At 60.3% G+C, this 19618-nt stretch overlaps 2 protein-coding genes across 3 annotated transcripts in view; both read left to right on the plus strand.

Moving 5' to 3' along the window:
- The window catches only part of LRP1 (LDL receptor related protein 1), an 81725-nt gene extending 76252 nt beyond the window's left edge, over positions 1-5473 (plus strand). For both annotated transcript variants that reach the window (XM_053226387.1, XM_027071436.2), the window contains 13 exons: positions 34-212; positions 709-815; positions 1063-1179; positions 1640-1816; positions 1963-2103; positions 2206-2379; positions 2650-2811; positions 3228-3402; positions 3549-3650; positions 3802-3866; positions 3976-4066; positions 4165-4309; positions 4478-5473. In XM_053226387.1, coding sequence (XP_053082362.1) covers positions 34-212; positions 709-815; positions 1063-1179; positions 1640-1816; positions 1963-2103; positions 2206-2379; positions 2650-2811; positions 3228-3402; positions 3549-3650; positions 3802-3866; positions 3976-4066; positions 4165-4309; positions 4478-4618 — 1776 coding nt within the window. In that variant the 3' untranslated portion in view covers positions 4619-5473. The remainder of the gene's footprint in view (positions 1-33; positions 213-708; positions 816-1062; positions 1180-1639; positions 1817-1962; positions 2104-2205; positions 2380-2649; positions 2812-3227; positions 3403-3548; positions 3651-3801; positions 3867-3975; positions 4067-4164; positions 4310-4477) is intronic.
- A 3518-nt stretch (positions 5474-8991) lies between these two features.
- NXPH4 (neurexophilin 4) lies at positions 8992-18454 on the plus strand. Its single transcript, XM_015073178.3, has 2 exons — positions 8992-9213; positions 16878-18454. The coding sequence occupies exons 1-2, from the start codon at positions 9157-9159 to the stop codon at positions 17730-17732; spliced, it is 912 nt and encodes a 303-aa protein (XP_014928664.2). The 5' UTR covers positions 8992-9156; the 3' UTR covers positions 17733-18454.
- The last annotated feature ends 1164 nt before the right edge of the window (positions 18455-19618 follow it).

Consider the following 19618-nt stretch of genomic DNA (forward strand, 5'->3'; position numbering starts at 1 on the left):
TAGCCCCTGACATTATCACCCTCCCCCATTCAGATCTCAGGGCTCAAGATGCCACGGGGCATCGCCGTCGACTGGGTGGCCGGGAACGTGTACTGGACTGACTCAGGCCGAGATGTGATTGAGGTGGCGCAAATGAAGGGCGAGAACCGCAAGACGCTCATCTCGGGCATGATCGACGAGCCGCACGCCATTGTGGTGGACCCACTGAGAGGGTATGCAGGGGTCCCGGGGGGAAGGCCAGGGAAGCCTCTGGGGCAGCCCAGCATCCCCAGGTGCGTCCCTCCCCTTCCAGACCACCCTGGGGTCGGAGTCCTCCTCCAGCCCTTGGGCCTTCAGGCCACCTCCATCTTTGGTGCTCCCCGGTGCCGCCTTTGCCCAGAATCCCCAGCTGGCCTGCTCAGGCAGGGGCCTGCCCTCCACTTGCCTGGCCATCATGTGCAGCCAAGTTTGGGCTGCTTGTTTGCTCCAGGGGGCAGCTCTGCCCACTTTGATGTCTCTGGATTGGCACCTTGTAGTTTTAGAGTAAAAGATCCTTAACCTGATCAGGGACCTGACTCCCCTCGTTCTCTCTGGAGGAGGTAGACAGAACACTCTCCTCCCAATACCCAGCAGTCCCTATGCCCAAGCCACAACCTGGTGGCCCATCTTGCTCAGCCTGCTCTGGCAGCCCTCAGGTCCTACCCATGCTCAATTCTTCTCCTTCCCCAGCACCATGTACTGGTCAGACTGGGGGAATCACCCCAAAATTGAAACGGCAGCAATGGACGGGACCCTTCGGGAGACACTGGTACAGGACAACATCCAATGGCCTACAGGTCCGTGGAGGCAGGGGCAAGGGGTGTGGGAGGGGTGGGTTTGCTGAGCCTGAGGTCACGTTAAAGCTTGGAGGAGGAGGGGCTTGGACTGGGATGGGCAATGAGTTATGGAGGCTTTTTCTAGAAGTGACTGGGAGTGGTCATGGGAACAGGGTAGAGCTGTCCCAAACATGGAGACACTTCTGCTTTTCCTCGAGCCTGGGGTGGCAGAGGCTGGGCCTTCACAGTGCTCTCTGCCTCCCCTCAGGCCTGGCTGTGGATTATCACAATGAAAGGCTGTACTGGGCAGATGCCAAGCTCTCAGTCATCGGCAGCATCCGGCTCAATGGCACGGACCCCATCGTGGCTGCTGACAGCAAACGAGGTCAGCATCCTAGAGCAGCCTCAGCCAGCGCTGCCCTCGGGCCTCTTGTCCTCCCCACTGAGTCCAAAGGCCTCACCCAGCACCTGCCATCCTCCTCATCCTGGCCCCCAACAGTCCTACAGTGCCTTCCAGGCCTACCCCCACTGGACTCCCTGTGTACCAGCCCTGCACCCTCTGGCCCACTTGCCCATTCATTCATTCTACCAATGACATTGAGTTGCATGGAAGCAACAGAGGTGGCAGGAGGAGCTTAGTAGATGTGGGGAGAGGGAACAGAAGTCCTTCCTGACCGCAGAAATCTAGGGCTGATGGGACCTTTTGCCAGTAGTGGCCACAAGAGGTGGAACAGGTTGGGGGGAGTTTTGTTTGGGATGTGTTGAGTTTGAGGTGCCACAGGAGCCCAGGTGTCCTGGAGAGTGACCAGGGCCTGAGTCCCCTCTGAGTCTACCTCCTCCCCCAGGCCTAAGTCACCCCTTCAGCATCGATGTCTTTGAGGATTACATCTATGGCGTCACCTACATTAATAATCGTGTCTTCAAGATTCATAAGTTTGGACACAGCCCCTTGATCAACCTGACAGGGGGCCTGAGCCACGCCTCCGATGTGGTCCTGTACCACCAACACAAACAGCCTGAAGGTAGGCACAGGGGGACAGCCCAGTCTGGGCCCGGGAAGGCCTGGGGGCAGAGTCTCCAGGCTGTAGCCTCAGGTCCTGGGCATTGTGGCGGGGACATTCTGGGTCCACGAGGCTCAGCATCCTCCCACCCCTGCCCACACCTGCAGTGACCAACCCCTGTGACCGCAAGAAGTGTGAGTGGCTCTGCCTGCTGAGCCCCAGCGGGCCCGTCTGCACCTGTCCCAATGGGAAGCGGCTGGACAATGGCACCTGTGTGGCTGTGCCCTCGCCCACGCCACCACCAGATGGTATGCTTGTGCCCCTCCCGGGTCCCCACCCTCTGCCCTGGGACCTTCTTCCCTGAGTTCCCCTCTTCCCCTGGCTCTGTGCCCTGATGGTCCTTCCCACAGCTCCTCGACCCGGAACCTGTAACCTGCAGTGCTTCAATGGCGGCAGCTGCTTCCTCAATGCACGGAGGCAGCCCAAGTGCCGCTGCCAGCCCCGATACACAGGCGACAAGTGTGAGCTGGACCAGTGCTGGGAGTACTGTCGCAACGGGGGCACCTGCGCTGCCTCCCCCTCTGGTACGGCCTTCTGTTCTCCCGCCAAGACTGCGCCCGGCTTCTCAGCCCCAGCCTCCTGCCTCTCAGCCCACTGGTTCCGCCTGGGGCGGATCCCCAGACCCTGTCCCACCCTACTCCCCCTCTGTCTCCCCTCCTGCCCGCAACCCACAGCCCCAGTGCCCCCGTTCCTCTGCTGCGTGCCTTCCACCCGGGCCTCCCAGCCCTGGTCCCCTCCAGTGGGGCCGGCGCCTGGGTGGGCCACGGTCCCGCTCACACATCCTCTCCCGCCAGGCATGCCCACGTGCCGCTGCCCCACAGGCTTCACGGGCCCCAAATGCACCCAGCAGGTGTGTGCGGGCTACTGTGCCAACAACAGCACCTGCACCGTCAACCAGGGCAACCAGCCCCAGTGCCGATGCCTACCTGGCTTCCTGGGTGACCGCTGCCAGTACCGTGAGTGAGCCATCCTTGGGCCCCAAGGGAGGGGATGACGGGAGCTCGGGGACCTAGAGCCAAGGGTGATGGTCAAGAGGCAGATTCTGGGGAGGGAGGCCATTCGCAGCTCAAGCAGTCTCTAGGTGATCCCCCCCATCCCTGTAGAGGTGTCAGCACACTTCTCCCAAGGTGGTGAGCCCTCTGGCATCAGGATTATTCAAGCGAAAGCAGTGCGCTGCCAGGCTATTTGGGGACGTCCTTATACTCTAAACCTGTGACCGGGGAGGGGGGCAGCAGGGGGCTCAGGAGGAGGTGAGAGTCACCTAAAAGACCTAGGAGTCCCCTTAGTGTTTGGCTCCCCCCACCCACCACCTGTGGGGGACCCTCATGAGGGTGGGGCTTGAGGCAGCTCCTCTCCCACCCCCCAACCGCAGGGCAGTGCTCCAGCTACTGTGAGAACTTTGGCACGTGCCAGATGGCCGCCGACGGCTCCCGGCAGTGCCGCTGCACCGCCTACTTCGAGGGGCCGAGGTGCGAGGTAAACAAGTGCAGCCGCTGTCTGGATGGAGCCTGTGTGGTCAACAAGCAGAGTGGGGATGTCACCTGCAAGTGAGTGGGGCCTGCCCCCACGGTTCTGCCTGGCCTTGACCCTGCCCTGCCCTGCCCCTTCCTTAGCACTTCCGACAGCCCCACCCCTTCCTCAGCACCTCAGACACCCCTTCCCAGTCCACCCAGCCTGTCATTCCTTCCTGCAGCTGCTCTGATGGCCGGGTGGCCCCCAGCTGTCTGACCTGTGTTGGCCACTGCAGCAATGGTGGTTCCTGTACCATGAACAGCAAAATGATGCCTGAGTGCCAGTGAGTTGGACCTGAGCCTTTCTAAGACCTAGACCATCTCCCCCTCCCCAAATCTGAGCGGGACACTCGGGACCCTGTGGCCCCTCCCAGTCCCCTGGCAGCCATGACTGTGGAGGTCGTGTCTACTCAGCTCTGCCCCTCCCGTCTACAGGTGCCCACCGCACATGGCGGGGCCCCGGTGTGAGGAGCAGGTGGTCAGCCAGCAGCAGCCTGGACGTAGGTGGCAGGGGACGGGGAGACAGAGCTTCAGGGACCTGGAGCAGGGGTATTTGGGCCTCACTTCCCTGAGCCTCTCTGACTCAATTTCCCACCTCCTCCCCTCCAGATATGGCCTCTATCCTCATCCCTCTGCTGTTGTTGCTGCTGGTGCTTCTGGTAGCCGGAGTGGTTTTCTGGTACAAGCGGCGAGTCCGAGGGTGAGTTGTGGAGAGTCTGGAAAATTCTGGCTATTCATTTATCACCCTAGCCTTGCCCTCCTATCATCCCTGCCCCCGTATAATCCTGCCTCCCCCAGGGCTAAGGGCTTCCAGCACCAGCGGATGACCAATGGGGCCATGAATGTGGAGATTGGGAACCCCACGTATAAGATGTATGAAGGCGGGGAGCCTGACGACGTAGGGGGCCTACTGGATGCTGACTTTGCACTGGACCCTGACAAGGTGAGCTGGGAGGACAGAGGAGGAGGCTTCCAGGGCAGGGACAAGAGGCTGTGGGTGGGGTGACTGAGGGTACGGAGTCGGATGATGGAATGGAGGCGGGGGAGGTAGGGCGCCTGGGCCACAGATCCCATCCCCTGCGCCCCACCTGAACCCTCTGTCACCTTGCAGCCCACCAACTTCACCAACCCTGTGTATGCCACACTCTACATGGGTGGCCACGGCAGCCGCCACTCCCTGGCCAGCACGGACGAGAAGCGAGAACTCCTGGGCCGGGGTCCTGAGGACGAGATAGGGGACCCCTTGGCATAGGGCCCTGACCACTGGACTCAGCCCAGAGAGCCTCCTGCCCCCTGCCAGAGAAGTCCTTCAACGAGCCCCCTCCTGCCCAGCCAGCCCCTCCTCGGCCCTGCCGGGGTGTATAAATGTAAAAATGAAGGAATTACTTTTTATATGTGAGTGAGCAAGTGAGCAAGCGAGCACAGTATTATCTCTCTCCGTTCTCCTCCTTCCTGCCTGCTCCTCAGCACCCCCCTCATGCTGCCTTCAGGGAGGGGGGCAGGGAGGACTCTGGGGGCTCCTGTGGCTCACAGGTACCCATCTCCCACCTTCCACCAAAATGCACCCCCACTGGGAGAGCTGGTGGTGCTGCCCCCCTCCCTGTTCAAGACACTTTGTCAAGGCTCTCCCCTCTCTCGCCCCACCCCCATCTTATCCCTCCCAGCTCTCTGAGGGCCAGTTCTGGGAAGGGAGAGTCCTTTGCTGCCCCTGTCTGGAAGATTTGGCTCTGGCTGAAGTAGCAAGGAAAGGATGGAATTTTTTAGTTCTTGGGGGATGCCATTCGATGCTCCAGCCCCCAACTCTAGGGGCACCTGAGATGGCCATGCTCAACACCCCTCCCAGACAGGCCCTCCCTCTCTCCAGTGCCCCCACCGCGGCTCCCAGGGCTGGAGACTTTCTTTGGTAAACAGTCCCCCAGCCTCCTCCTCCCTCCCCTGGGGATGAGGAGGAAGTGGGGCACACCAAGAAAGGGTAAGCGGGCAGCCCCGCTTTGGGGACATGAACGTTTTAATAATTTTTGCTGAATTCCTTTACAACTAAATAACACAGATATTGTTATAAATAAAATTGTAAAAAAAAAAAAAAAAGAAAGAAAGAAAAAAGCCATTTGTGTCTACCTATGAGTGTCAGACTCTGGGAGCTGGGCTGTGCTTGCCTGCTTCGGCCACCAGAGGGAGACGTGCTCTGTGCTGGAGGCAGGACTGGAGAGTCTGGTCTTGAGAAGTGCCCTTCTCCCTGAGCTGCCTCCCTCTCCATCTGGCTGGCAGGGGAAGGGGGTGGCACTGGACTTGATGAGGAAGATCTGCTTCTCCTGGCTGTGTGACCTTGGGCCAGTGACTTCACCTTTCTGGATCTTGTATTCCCTGTGGCTCTAGGACAGTAACTCCAAATCCGTTTCTCTGCATTGTCGCTTACAGGGCACCACCAGCCGTACCCAAAACGATCTCCCACAGTGAGAAATCCCACTGTAAGGACTGAACACAGTGGGGTTGTCAAGGGCTTTCTGATCCTTCAGGGTGGTCCCACACAGCTCTCTGTGCCTGAGTTTGCTGCTGAAGCGCAAACATCCTCACAGAGTCTAATTAATCAGATGCCAAGAGTAGAACCCTAGATTCAGGAGGAGGGGGAGGCGGCCGGCTGGACTGAAGGAGAGCTGGGAAGACCAGTTTGCCAGGCTTCACTGGCCCCCAACAGATTCAGCTCACCAATCATTGTGACATCCCAGGGGTTGACAGGAAAGGACTGCTACAGTCAAAGGGGTCCCAAGTCTACCTCAAACCCTTGCCGGGGGAGGGGAACCTCTTGCAGAAAGTCACGCGGCTCTACAGTGTTGGAGACTGAGAGTTACAGCACCACTCTCCCCTTTACAGCAAATGTGAGCTCAGGGAGGGCATTTGCAAGCAGCTGAAGAACCATTACCCAACACCCAAAGAAGGGCACTACCTTTCTTTCTGCCACCCTCCCTGGTTCAACTTCCTCAGCTTATTCCTTTTTTAAGGAAGCTATGGGTCTAGGCACCTCTAGAAATAAGAACCCTCCCCTTCCCTCTTGGTCCTGGGATCTCGCCTCCGGCTTCAGCCTCTAAGCCAGTTCTGAGATCCTCCACTGTCTCTGGAGCATCCCAGAGCCCCAGGGAAGAGCGACCCTGCTGGGGAAAAGGGGCGTCCTTGTTGATCGCTTAGGGAGGCTTGTGGCCTCCTCTGTCCACCAGGTGGCGTAGGCACTCCTGCAGCGCCGCTCACCCTTAAGCCCAGCACAGCCCCCTCCCCAACACTAATTATGCACCTGCAGGCGGACCGGAGCCTAGCCTCTCACTTCCTTCCCTCGGGCTATTATGCCACACCCCCTCCACCCTCAGCCCGCCGGCTCCCCTCCCTCCCTCAGCGCCTGCCTGCTCCCCCCACCACCACCACCAGCCCCACCCCCTCGCTCCCTCCCTCTGCCAGCCGTGCATCTGGCGCCCCCGGGGAGCCACTGATTCTCTGCCTGTCGCCTCAAGATCCTGGGCCGAGCAAGAGGGGCCCCCAGCTGCGGCTTGGAACGCAAGCCCCTCCAGTCAGCTTCCTCCCTCTGCCCACCAGGACCAGCCAGGAGAGTGTCTACTAGGAGGCAGTCCTCGAACTCCTCACCTGGCAAGGACAGCAGAGGGATCTGAGACAGAGATGGAGAAGAGACAGGGGCAGAACCAGGGGCAGAGGCTGATACAGACAGAATGAGAGACAGAGATATGGAGATGGAGAGATACAGGGGCAGAGGCAAAGACTCAGAGATGGGAGCGGGGGGGGGGGGGGGTGTCGGGATGTGTTTGTGTGTGTGTGTGTGTGTGTGTGTGTGTGTGTGTGTGTAGCTGGAGACAGAAGGGGGTGACCTGAGACTAGCAAAAGGAAAAGAGATGAGGTGGGTCAGGACTCCAGAAGATCAGGACCTTAGTGATGGGCTGCTACCCTGGGTACCTTAGGCCTGGGGGTGCCCACTGCCCCCATCTACCTCCTCACGGCAACCCCTGTGCTTGGCACTTGGGCTCGGGATTCTGAAGCCTTGGGGCCTTGGGCCTGGCCATTCCTGCCTCTTCCAGCCTCTCTACTCTCTGCCCCTTCTGCACCCGGGTTCCTGCCTCCTGGCTTCTGGCTGTCTCTCTGGCTGTCTCTGTGTTTGCCTCATCTTCTCAGCATCACGGATCCTTTTCTGGTGTCTGTCACATCCTTGTATCTGAGTATCTCTTTGTATGTGCCTGGGCTTGTCTTTTGGACTGCCAGTGCCAGCATACACCTGTGTGTGTGTCCATCTCTGTCTGTGGACGTTTGCCTCTCTGCCAGGGCGAGGAAGGGGGCTGGGGCCTGAGTACCTGGCTGGGTATGCCTGTCTCTTGGTGCAAGTGTGCATTTACCTCTCTGTCTGTGTGTGCTCCTGTGTGTGTGTAAACTGAGTGTCCATCTGTTTGTGTCAGTGTGCCTCTAGGTGAGCACCTGTCTGCATGTGCGTGCTGGTCTCTGTGTGAATGTGTTTCACTCTGCCTCTGTGCTCACCTCCATGGTGTGGCCTGCCCCTGTGAATGCATCTGCGTGCATGCCTGGGGGTGTGTTGATGTCTCAGGATATGCGTCTGTCTCTCTCTCTGCTTGTCCCTATCTCACACTGTCTAGGTGTCGGTCATACCACAACCCCAGCCACAGCCTCAGTGCATAGCAACAGCTGACAGCTGAAGACTCCCTGGGCAGGGAAGAGAACGAGACTAGGGGGAGGAGGGAGCCTATGAAGAAACAGCCAAGAGGATAGGGACAGAGACAAGGCTGGGGCTGGGGACAGAGACAAGGACAGAGACAGAGGAGGAAGGAGACAAGGATGGAGAGGAGCTGATGGTGAAAGATGGGACAGTGGAAGGGAAGGGATGGAGATTGCACCAAGAGGCTGGGCAGGCGACGCTGAGGGGACTTCCTGCCCAACCCCCATGCAGGGACGCTCTGGGACGCGCGGGGGTCAGCAGTGAGGGGAGAGGGGCAAAAGTGAACGGCCGGTCCCGCAGAGGGGTCTGGAGATCGCGGAGGTGCCTTGGGGGCGGGAGTGGGGGCGGCGGGCGCCGTTTGTCAGCCCTATTGACAGACGTGATGGGGTTTCCGTCCGTGATCAATGATTCTCATCTCCGGGCCGAATGAGCCGCGGGGCGCCCATCCATCCCCGTCAGCGCCGCGCGGCCCCAGCCGCCCCGAGGCCCCGCCCGCCCTCACCTCGGCCCCTGCCCTGCTCCTGCCCCGACCCACCTTAGCCCGGAGCATAAAAGGGGCCCGGAGCACCGAGGGACCCTGGTCTTCCAGGGCTCCTGCTCCGCCGTGCACCCCTTCGGGGACACGGTCCCAGAGCCTTGAGCCCCACGCCCTGCCCCATTCCTCATCGGTGCACAGACCTAGCCTCTCCGGTACACCATCCCTAGGTCCCGCAACCCTCTGCGCTTCGCACCTGGGCTGGGGGCGTGTCCGGGGCGTGTCGGGGTGAAAGTCACCTTCGGTGCCCCCAGCTGGGCGGGAGGGGGCGCGCGGGGCGCGGCCGGGATTGGAGCGACGCGGAGCCCCGCCCCCCCGCCCGCTCGAGTCCGACCCAACTTTCTCCCCCGCCCGCGCCCCGCCCCCAGCGCCGAGCTCCGCTCCTCTCGCTCAGTCCGCGGGCCGCGCCGCCTGCTCCCGCCGCTCCAGCAGCCACCCCACGGCGCGCCAGCCCGGGGCCCCTCGCCCCCAGGCCCGGCTCCGGCCTGCCCGGGACCCGTCCCGTCCGCCCCCCGCCTGGCCGCCTGGGAAGATGCGGCTGTTCCAGGAATGGCTTCTCTTGCTCTTTGGCCCGTGGCTCCTGAGGCAGGTAAGGGCAGCAGGGCTGGAGTGGGAGCGCCGGGTCCGGGACGCGAAGGTCCCAGAGTGCGAGGGGCTCGGTGCGCCCGCCCCGCCCCCAGCGCGGAGCGTCCCAACTTTGCGCGGCGTGGGGGAAGCGGACAGACAGACTCCCTGATCCAGGACACGCGCTCTCCCAAATCCAAGTTGGCTGAGGGTTGGGGGCGGGTGCCGTGGTGGAGGCCCGACTCGGATCTGGCTTCAGGCAAGGCGGGGGAGGGGACGAAGCCCGACCCGCGAGTGCGCCAGACTGAGCGGGAGTGCGAGACAGACAGACAAGCCAGCAGGGTGTCAGCCTTGCCGTCTTTCCGCGCCAACCTCGCTCGCCTTCCTCGCTGTCTGTCCTTCCACTCCTCCACCCTGCCTTTCCGTTTCTCCTCTCTGCACTTGTCACAATGCCAGGTGGGCACTGTGTTCCGAGCATCCGCGGCCCGAACACACGCGCGCACACAGATACGGCCGAACTTGGCTACGATCTCCCATCACATTTCCCGCGGAGACACCTTCTCCCCTGCACAAACCTCACAGACACACCCCTCGCGCGCGCCCAGATGATGGGGGTGGGGGCTGTCTGGAAGGGGAGTCTCTCTTGGTGTCCTCCCCTTGCCCCCACATCCCTAGGCTGCCTCTTTTCCCTGAGTCTCTGGGGTGAGGACACAGAGGCTAAGGAGGCCCAGATTTGATCTGCTCCCTCCCAACTTGGAGGCTTCAACTCACGAACACAGTGTGCTCATATGTGCTGGTGTGGACTGTGTGGGTCAGCGTGTGCACCTGTGTGCATGCATGTGTCTTGGGGCAGCAAGGCTTGGGTGTCTAGTGCTGGGGTCCAGGGTGCATGTGTAAGCTGCTATGGTGTGTGGTGTTGGCTTTGAAGGGGTGAGTGCAAGCGCCTGCTTCACCGCGCAGCTCTCTGTGCCCTGCTGTGTGTCCCACAATGGGGGCCTCGGACCTGGAGCCTGCTTCCTTCCATTGCCTCCTTGTCCGAGACTTTTCTGGTTCCTGCACCCTAACTGTACCTACCTAGTTTGAGGGCAGGCAGGTAGCTTCCTAAACCCCTACTCCTGCACCCTTGCTCCAGCCCCTACAGAATCTGGAAGGGATGTAGTCCCCCCCCCTTCCCCTGCCAACATTTGGACCCCACCTGCTTAGCCAAATCAAACTCAGCCACTCCAGCAGGGTAGGGGCTGCCCAGGTGAAGCTGGTAACCGGGCTCCCTGCCTCTCCCAAACACGTCTGGTGACCTTGAGGGGCTGGAAGGTGGGCAGAGGGGCCCCCTCCACAAAACCTGCTTCCACTGGCAGGAGCTTCTTTTGGACTTGCTGCCCAGCTCTGCCCTTATCCACTACTTCAGGATGGGGCCTGGGCCCCACAACCCACCCGTATACGTGAAGGCCTGGGGGAGAGGAGGTAAGGATGCTACTCCCCTGCCCCTCCTTTGTACTTCCGCGCCCTTTCTCCTCTCCACTCTCCCTATCAAATAAACTCCCCTGTGGACAGATCTGGTTTAATTTCCTTTGCCCCCTGAAGGGGAATGAAACATCTGGTGAAGACTTGAAGGAGAGTAAGCATGAGGATGTGAGCGATGGGGATCTGTCTGAGTGTGTGTGAGCTGCAGCTGTGGGCCTCCGTGTTGGAGTCAGTGGGGGAGAGTGTATCTGCCATTTAGTCCAGCTTGTGTGCCTGTGAGAATCAGTGTTTACATGTGTGTAAAGACTGTGGGTGTGTAAATACGTGTAATTGCGGGGCAGGATGTGTGCAGAGAAGCGTTTGTGTGTCTGAGTACCTGTGTGTGCTTGTGTGCACTTGTGAGTACCCCAAGGTGGGTCTCCAGTGCATCTGTGTGCCGGGGTACATGCGTTGCCCATATGTAAGTCTCTGGGGTTTGTGAGTGTCTGTATGCTTGTGGTCCTGAGTGCATTTGAGTGTGGGTATGGGATTGTGAGCCTCAGGGTGTGTTCATATATCTGAGTGTGGCTTATGTGTGTGTGCACTCAGGGCTGTCTCAGTGCCAGAGATGGGAGTATGTTGACACGGTAAGAGGCTGGTGGGGGACAGTTTACAAGGTAGCTCTTTGGGAAACCCTAATTGTCCAATGATAACCCCACTGTCTTTGGCACCACCTGACCCCCGTCACTTGCCCCTCCTCCTGGGCCCAGGACTCTGGGCTTCCGTTGCCCCTGGGGCTGTGGCCTCTTGGCCAGACCTTCCTCCGGATCTTTCTGATATGGTCTCTGACTCCTCTCCCTCTCTGTCTCCGTCTTCCCCACCCCTTGCCAAAGCGGCTGCCTACTGGGAGAAGCAGCAGGCGATCAATAGTCACTAATCACTAATCACTAATTACTAATTAGCTGGGGGAGGGCGGGGGTGGGACCCTTTGGGACCTTCCAGCTCTATCCTGCCTCAGGGAAGGATTAGGCCCCAGCGAGCCTCTCAGAGCCGGCCAGCCCCAGCCCTGCATCTAGCCACTCCCTCCTGCCTCTGTACCCCTCTCCAGCCCCTCAGCTAATCTCTGGCTGGGCCACTTAGGCACGTGCCGCCTAGGCTAGGGCCCAGAGCCTTGGTGGGGATTTGGGGGTAATCCGGGCCGCAGCTGGGCCAGGGGCACAGGAGAAGGAGGGCGCTGTGACAGCTCCCTTGGGCCAGATCCTGCATGTATAAGAGAGGTACCCATTGGAAAGGAGAATTTACAGGGTCATGGGATTGGGGTGGGGGAGGAGTTGGAGATCCAGGACTGAGTGACTAGGGAAGAGGTGAGGTAATTGGGGGACAGAAATATGGTAATGAAGGGTCACTGGGGTCAGAGGTGGGGTCATTGGGAAGGGGCAAGATAAACCTTGAAAGAGACCAGGTAAGTGGAGGGGGCATCTCAGGGCTCAGAGATGAAGTCATTGTCAAGGAGACGGGGAACTTTGAACAGATCCCTGCAACTCCACATGATTGGGGGCCAGGAAGGGGACAGGATACTAGAGAGAGGACAGGGTCATGGGGCAGGGCTCAAGCACTGCGGGGTGCAGTGGTTAGTCGCCGGGCTTAGGGTGGAATCCAGCTATGGGGTGGAAATGGGGAACAGGGAGTGCTGTCTTGAGCGCTAGAAATTGGCGAGTCTCCCCCTCTCCCTCTCCTGCCCCTCCTCCACCTCCACCCCGCCCACTCCCCCTCCGGCTCCGGCTTCGGGAAATTACATCCCCGCTCCGCGGCTCCCACCCCCCCCCCCCCACCGCGCCCCGGAGCCCGCGCCTTTATAGGCACATTTATTGCAATAATAAAGTGAGGCGCGGGGCGGGGGGCGGGGGGCGGCCGTTCCCGGGGGGACCGCGCCGGCTCTAGGAAGCAGGGAAATAAAATAAAATAAAATAAAATCAAAATTCAGATAACGGTGAGCCTTGCGCTGCAGGCCTCGAGCAGGCGGGCAGGCGGGGCTGAGGGGGAGGGGGCGCCCAGCCCAAGGGCAGAGCCCGCCCCACCAGCGGTCCCCGCCCCCTCACGCTATAGTAGGGTCTGGAAGGAGGTATCTTCGCTTCCACCTGCCTGGCCCCCTCCGGTAGTCTAATCCTGCCCATCGTCTGCCTTTTCTTCTGACTTGTCCCCCATACCTGGTCCTCAGCTCGTGGCTCCGTTCCTGTCTCCCATCTCCTTCCTTGTCCCCCATTGCCCATTCCAGTCCCCATTTACAATTTGCCATCCCCATCTCCTGGGTCTCTGCATCCCTCAGCATCCCTGTCTCTCTCTGCCCAATAACCATTACCCATTCCTGTTCCCACCCCCAATTGCTCCCCATCCCCATCTCCCAGGTCCTACCCCACTCTCAATCCTGCTTCTCTTTCCCAGTGCCCATCCCTCATCCACCATCCTTGTCCTCCCCATCCCCATTTTGGTTCCCATTGCATTCTCTGCCCCTCTTCATTCCCCTAGCTCCTATCCCATCTACATCCCTGTCTCTACCCAATGCCTATCCACCATTTCTGATCTCTTCTTCATCCCTGTTCCCATGCCTATCCTCCTTCCATCCTCATCTCTGCACCATATACCTGTGCCTGCCGAGTCCCCAACCCCAGTCTCAGTCCTCAACCCAGACTGTCCTGTCCTCCCACCAATGTGCTTATGTCTCCATCCCTGGTTCCCAGCCAGACCCTGTGAATTCCACCCCGCCCTGACTGCGGTGCCCTCCTCTTGTCCCTTTCTAGGTGCAAAGGCTTAATACGCTATTCCCTCCCCTTCCCCAGTCCTGGCCTGGAGCACTGTTCCTTCCCCAACCACAGGGTGCTGTTCCCTTCCCCCGGTCCGGAATCCTGAGCGGCCCCGCCTGACCTACACAGCCGGAGAGAAGCCAGGGACTGGTCTGGAGGCCTGGGGGAGGTGCGCCCTGCAATGCGGCTGGGGGGCCGATAGCGTGAACCTCCCCCCTTTCCCCCGCGGTCCCATCCCAAAAGAGGCCCCCCCACAGACACACAGTGGAGTTTGTTCACCAGCAAGAGGCAGCCTCAACTCCCCTCCATTGCGTGGGCTCACTGCCTTGGGGGCAAAGCACTCCTGGCTGGGTGCCCGCCCCGCATGGGCCTGGAGGCGCCTGGTGAGGTGCACCCCCCACCCATACCCACACCCCCGCCTGCCACTGAGCACCTCCGCCCCCTGCGGCCGACAGCCAGACTAGCCTCTCCCCTCGGCAAATGTCACCGCGCCCAATTAGCTTAATTAAACCAGTTCTGGAGCGACGGGGACCCCTCCTTGGACAACACCCTGCTCCCTCTCTCAGTTATGGGGGGGGGACACCACCATGGATCTCAGGAAAGAGGGGCTCCTTTCTTACCCTGCTTTCCCTGTTCGTTCCCCCACCCACAGATAGAGACAGACAGCCTGAAGGATAGAGGGAAAGAACCGAAAGAGACAGACAGAAACAGGGAGAAAAACAGAATCACGGAAGGAGAAAATTCGAGACAGAGTGAGGAAGAGACTGGGATAAGAGTCGCGGAGAGAGATGGAAAAACAGTGAAAGAGGGAGCGCGAGAGGGAGAGTGAGCGTGCAAGCGAGGAAGCCAGAGGGAGGATTTTATTTTATTTTATTCCATGTTCCCATTTCTCGGCTCGTTTCCTCACAGACTCACCCCTCCCTGTCAGAGCTCCCCCCAAGGTCGCTTTGGCCAACCCCCCAACTCTTCCCTTTATCTTGGCAGTCTCCTGCAGTAGGTGGGGGGTGTGGGTGCCCAAAGCCCAGGGATTTGCCAGGATCAGAGAAGCACAGACAGCAATTTGTCTGGAATCAGGGGAGGGGGACACCCAGCACCCTCACCGCCCGGCCAAACCTCCTTCCCTCTCCCAGCCCCTGCCTTCATGGAGTTGCTGGACTGAACCAGCCCTTGACAAGTCCTGGGCTGGGTGCAGGACAATGAGTGCTGCCGGGGTGTGCTGGGAGTGGGTGTCTCCTCAGAAGCATTTAGGGTCATAAGAGCAGGTGACTGGGTATTGATGGATGCCCCTAGAAAGGCAGTGTTGGGTCTAGAAGGGTGTGCAGATTAGGAGTCAGAGTTCAAAGGACTCCCCCCCCCTTCTTTGACTTTCCAGGCAAGGTTCATGTATTCCCTCCCCCTAGACCTCTCTGAGCCCCACCCTGCACTCTCCAAGCCCACTTCCTGGGAAGCCTGCCACCCCTCCCCCCACAGTGGCCTGGGACCCTTCCCACAGCCCCTCTCAGACCCACCTTCCTGGTGTTAGCTGCCAGCTCAAGCTTGTCTGTCTGAGTCAATCACTCCTGCCGCCCCCGCCCCCCTCACCTGAGCTGGGAGGAGGGATGGACGGGAGGAGGAATGAGGGGGGCGATAAATATGTATGACGAGCGGGTGGCGGCGGCATTAATAACCCGGGATCGCAGTGCTGCGGGAATGGGGACCAGGCGGTGGAGATTCTAGCCCAGCAGCTTGACTCTGCCATTCCTGTCCCTTGTGGACTCATAGTGTGTACACAAGGGTGTGTGCAAACAGAGGGGGGCACCCATGCTGCCAGGCCTCTTTACCTACCCAAACCTCTGCGGGCAGGCCAGTGTGGAACCCCCCAGGGACCATTCATATACAACTCACACATATGCACCCCCCGGGGGGAACAGACCGCACCGGTTCTATCACTGTGGGTACACTGACACACACCCTTGAGAAAGAGCTCGACACATGGACAGAGGATGATAGGAGGTCATGTGGGAAAGTGACACCTCCAGAGAACCAGACACAGTCAACTGAGGCATACAACTACACCAGTCTCAGTGACGCAGCCACCACAAACGGATAGATACACGGCCTCACTCAACACACGGAAAGACACACACACAGCCAAGCCAGGCACATTTACAACCCAGGCATCTATACAGAACCACCACGGACTGACACAACAGGCATTCAGCCCCACAGGCAGGCAGACACACACACAGACTCCTCAGACTGATATAGGCAGGTGGACACACACACACACACACACACACACACACACCCCAACCACACACAGCCACTTGAAGCAGACACACACCCTCATCACCATGGGTTGAGACACATGGTGAGTGTGCATGCGTGCACATGCTCACACACACACCATCACTCCAGGTAGACAGACACACACCCATAACCATCCGGGGCTGACAGAAACACAGCCACCCCAGGCTGACACACACAGCACCCGCTCCCTGCAATCTGACGTACACGCAGTAAGGGCCACAGTAACCGGCCACAGCTACCAGTCTGACTGACACATTCTGACACTCACGGCTCCTCTCCCTCCCGCTCCCCTCGCTGGAGCGGCATCTCCATATTTCTTCCTCTGGCTCTCGCACGTCTCCTTCACTCCCGGCCACCCCCCCCCACCCCACCCCACCCGCCCCAGATAATTGATGGCCCGGGCCTGGCCCGGCCGCTCCCGCCTCTCGATCCATCTTGTACTCGCGCCCGCGCTGTCTCCCAGATCGGCCGCCACCTGAGACACGCGGAGATGGGAGAGGGCGGGCGGGGGCGGTCCTCCGGCCCCCTATAAGACCAGGGAAGGACCACTAGGCGGCCTCCCCCACAGTAAGAGCGCTGGAGGCCGAGAGGGGTGCCCACGCAGCCCCCAAGCCTCAATCCACAGCGCCGAGATCTCCACTATTAGCTCAGCCGGTTTTCCGGGCCCCTCCCCGCCAGGGAGTAGAGGCCGAGGCCTGGGTGGGGGCTTTAGCTTCGGCAGAGGTGTTGGGAGGTCTTCGCTTCTTTCTTGATGCTGACTGTTGACATTGGTCATGGCCTGGCTTGCCTGAGTCCACCTCCTCCCTGGCCCACCATTATTCAGAACCAACCAGGCTCCAGGCCAGGAGAGCCGGCTCCACTCCCTATTCAAAAAGCTTTTGCTTTTTGGATTTCTCAGCCCGCATCGGAGTTCTCTGAGAACACAAGGATTCTCAGTGTCATTTCACAGATGTAGAAACTGAGGACTGGATCGTGAGTTGGCCAAGAGCACAGAGGTTGAAAGGGCTGCAGGCCTGCACCAATGCACACTCCCCGAACCACTGACTGTGGACTACCCGCTTTCCCCAGGGGCTGGGGAAAGGGGCTAGTGGGGGTAGGGCCATGGGATGGCCTGGCGCAACCCCAGCGTCTTTCTTTCCTGCTCTTTCTTTGTCCACAGGTCGTCAGTGCTCAGATACCAGAGTCCGGGAGGCCTCAGTACCTGGAGCTGCGCCCCGCCGCGGCCAGAGGGGGCGCCCCTGGCCAACAGCTCCCGGTGCCGAGGTCATCCCACGGTCTGGGCACTACTGGCGCCTGGAGCTGGGCCTGGCCGGCTAATCACACCGGGGCACTGGCCCGGGCTGGGGCGCTGCCTGCGCCGCGCACGAAGAGAAAGCCGTCTATCAAAGCGGCCCGTGCCAAAAAGATCTTCGGCTGGGGGGACTTCTACTTCCGGGTACACACTCTCAAGTTCTCGCTGCTGGTGACAGGCAAGATCGTGGACCACGTGAACGGTACTTTCAGCGTGTACTTCCGCCACAACTCGTCTAGCCTGGGCAACCTCAGCGTCAGTATTGTGCCGCCCTCCAAGCGTGTCGAGTTCGGGGGAGTCTGGCTGCCGGGGCCCGCCCCCCATCCTCTGCAGTCTACGCTGGCCCTGGAGGGGGTGCTGCCTAGGCTGGGGGCCCCGCTGGGGATAGCGGCCGCGGGACCCGGGCTAGGAGGCACCCTCGGGGGCGCGCTGGCGGCCCCATTCGGGGGCGCGCTGGGAGTGCCCGGGGCCAAAGAGTCACGCGCTTTCAACTGCCACGTGGAGTATGAGAAGACAAACCGCGCGCGCAAGCACCGCCCGTGCCTGTACGACCCATCGCAAGTGTGCTTCACCGAGCACACGCAGAGCCAGGCCGCCTGGCTCTGCGCCAAGCCCTTCAAAGTCATCTGCATCTTCGTCTCCTTCCTCAGCTTTGACTACAAACTAGTACAGAAGGTGTGCCCAGACTATAACTTCCAGAGTGAGCACCCTTACTTTGGGTAGTGCGCCTCGCACTCGCCTGGGCCCTAAGCTTCCCGCCAAATCCCGGCCTCCCTAAGTGGGACCCCTCCCCGTGCCCCGCAGCTCCTGGGGCCGCATTCACCCCTTCCACTCTGAGGGCAAAGGGAACAGCCTTCCCGGGGACCATCAGCCATCAGGCGGCGTGGGTCCTCCTTTTCCTTATGGGAAGCGCTAACGCTAACGAGGCGGAGGTGGCTGTAGCCCCTTCCGCCACCTCCCAAAATGAAGGGGCAGGAGCGCAGGCCTGGAATAGGTGGGGCTTGGAGGCGGTCCCAGTGTCCCTTACGTCTGCATCGGGTCCCCCCTTATACCCCGGCGCTGGGCTGGACACTCCCTTTGTCCGCATCTGTAACGACGCCTGGCCTGGCACCCTCCACGCACCCTGTCTTACCCCCAGGCGCTTTTCCTCCTGTTCCATCCGGTCCCCCACGTAAAGACTGTTAGGCTCGTAAGTTGCGGCCTATCCCCAACCCCTTCTGCCAGCGGTATGCCTGTCCGCCTCCCCCCGCCCCCCAACCCTAATTAGGGTAGCGGAAGCAGAACTCCTGGGCCTAGGCGATCGACTCGGCCCCTGCTCTCTGCCCACCTCCCTCCTGTCCCTGCAGTCCTGCTCCACCTGCCCCTTTCCGGCTGCTTCCTCTCGGTGATATTTTTTCTACGCCAAAACAGACGGGAAAGGGAACAAAATAAAGTGAAATCCAATACGCGTCTGTGTGAGACCTTTGTAGGGGGTGGTGGTGATGTGGGTCTAAGTCTGGCAGAGACCTGGCCAGGGCCTCCTCCCTGGGCGGCTTCTGGAAACTGAGGCAAATATTGACGGAGTTGGCACCTTGGAGGGCATCCAAGACCAGGTCGGACGGAGATGAGGGCGACCCTTGCGGTAGGAGCCCTGACTGAGGTGGGGATTTTCTCCCAGAGGTGGGCGAAAAAGAGGGGAAGCTGCAGCAGACAGAATGGGGGTGAGACCTGAGAGGGGACTACCAGCGGACTGTTGGCGACGACTTGGGGGAGGAGGTATAAGGCCTTGAAATGGGATCGAGTTGCAGGGACAGCGTAGGCAGAGCGCTGACAACCTGCTAAGCTCCGAGGGGCTGGCGGGAGGCGGCAGGTGGGGGGGAGGGGGAACGGTGTTTGCGGCATCTGGAGTCATCGATCTTCCTTTTCCTTCCTAATTTCGTGGGCGCTGAGTTTGCAGACGGCTGAGGGAGGGAGGCCAGAGACGAGGGGGTGGGGGAAGGGACGAGCGGCGCGAGTTTAGAGAGCCTGGCCGCGCCGCCGCCGCTCGCCGCCTGCAAACAAGGCCCCCTTAAGCCAGCTGCCCACCCTCCCCACCCCCGCCTCCAGCTCCCTTCTGCCGCCGCCGCCGCTGCTAATTTTATCCGCCCCCAACCCTGGCCCGGGCGTTAATTGGCTGCGGCTTCATTAGCAGTTCTCAAGCTCAGCCGCCCCCCTCCCCTGGGGACCCCTGACTGGGGCTAGGGAGGGGGTACGGACAAGCTGAGGCACGGAACGACACCTATCGACACCTCCTCTTCTGCCTTCCTTCTCCTGGAGTCCTGGGCCACGGTACCGACTCGGAGAAGGCAGTGTTCTCCAAGGAGTTGCCCACTAGTCAGCGGGAAACTGAGTCAGAGGTGAGTCCCACCCAGACATGCCTGGGAATGAAAAGTTGATGATGGGGAAAATTAATCTTTGGATGGATGGATGGATGGCAGGATCACAAGATCAACTGAAAGGAAGAGGGCGGTGGGAGGTGATTCTGGGTCAGAGATTGGAGGAAGGAGAAGAACCCTAACCCAGGGCCTATTGCTGGAAAGAACCGAGAACACCTGAGGCTAGAGTGGGAGGGAAGGAGGTTAAAGCTAAGA

The sequence above is a fragment of the Acinonyx jubatus genome, chromosome B4 (genome assembly GCF_027475565.1).
Source record: "Acinonyx jubatus isolate Ajub_Pintada_27869175 chromosome B4, VMU_Ajub_asm_v1.0, whole genome shotgun sequence".
Taxonomy (NCBI): Eukaryota; Metazoa; Chordata; class Mammalia; order Carnivora; family Felidae; genus Acinonyx; species Acinonyx jubatus.

Coding starts and splice junctions, on each gene's coding strand:
- NXPH4 (XM_015073178.3), top strand. CDS start 9,157: ATGCGGCTGTTCCAGGAATGGCTTCTCTTGCTCTTTGGCCCGTGGCTC. Junction 9,214..16,877: donor GCCCGTGGCTCCTGAGGCAG/GTAAGGGCAGCA, acceptor CTTTGTCCACAG/GTCGTCAGTGCTCAGATACC.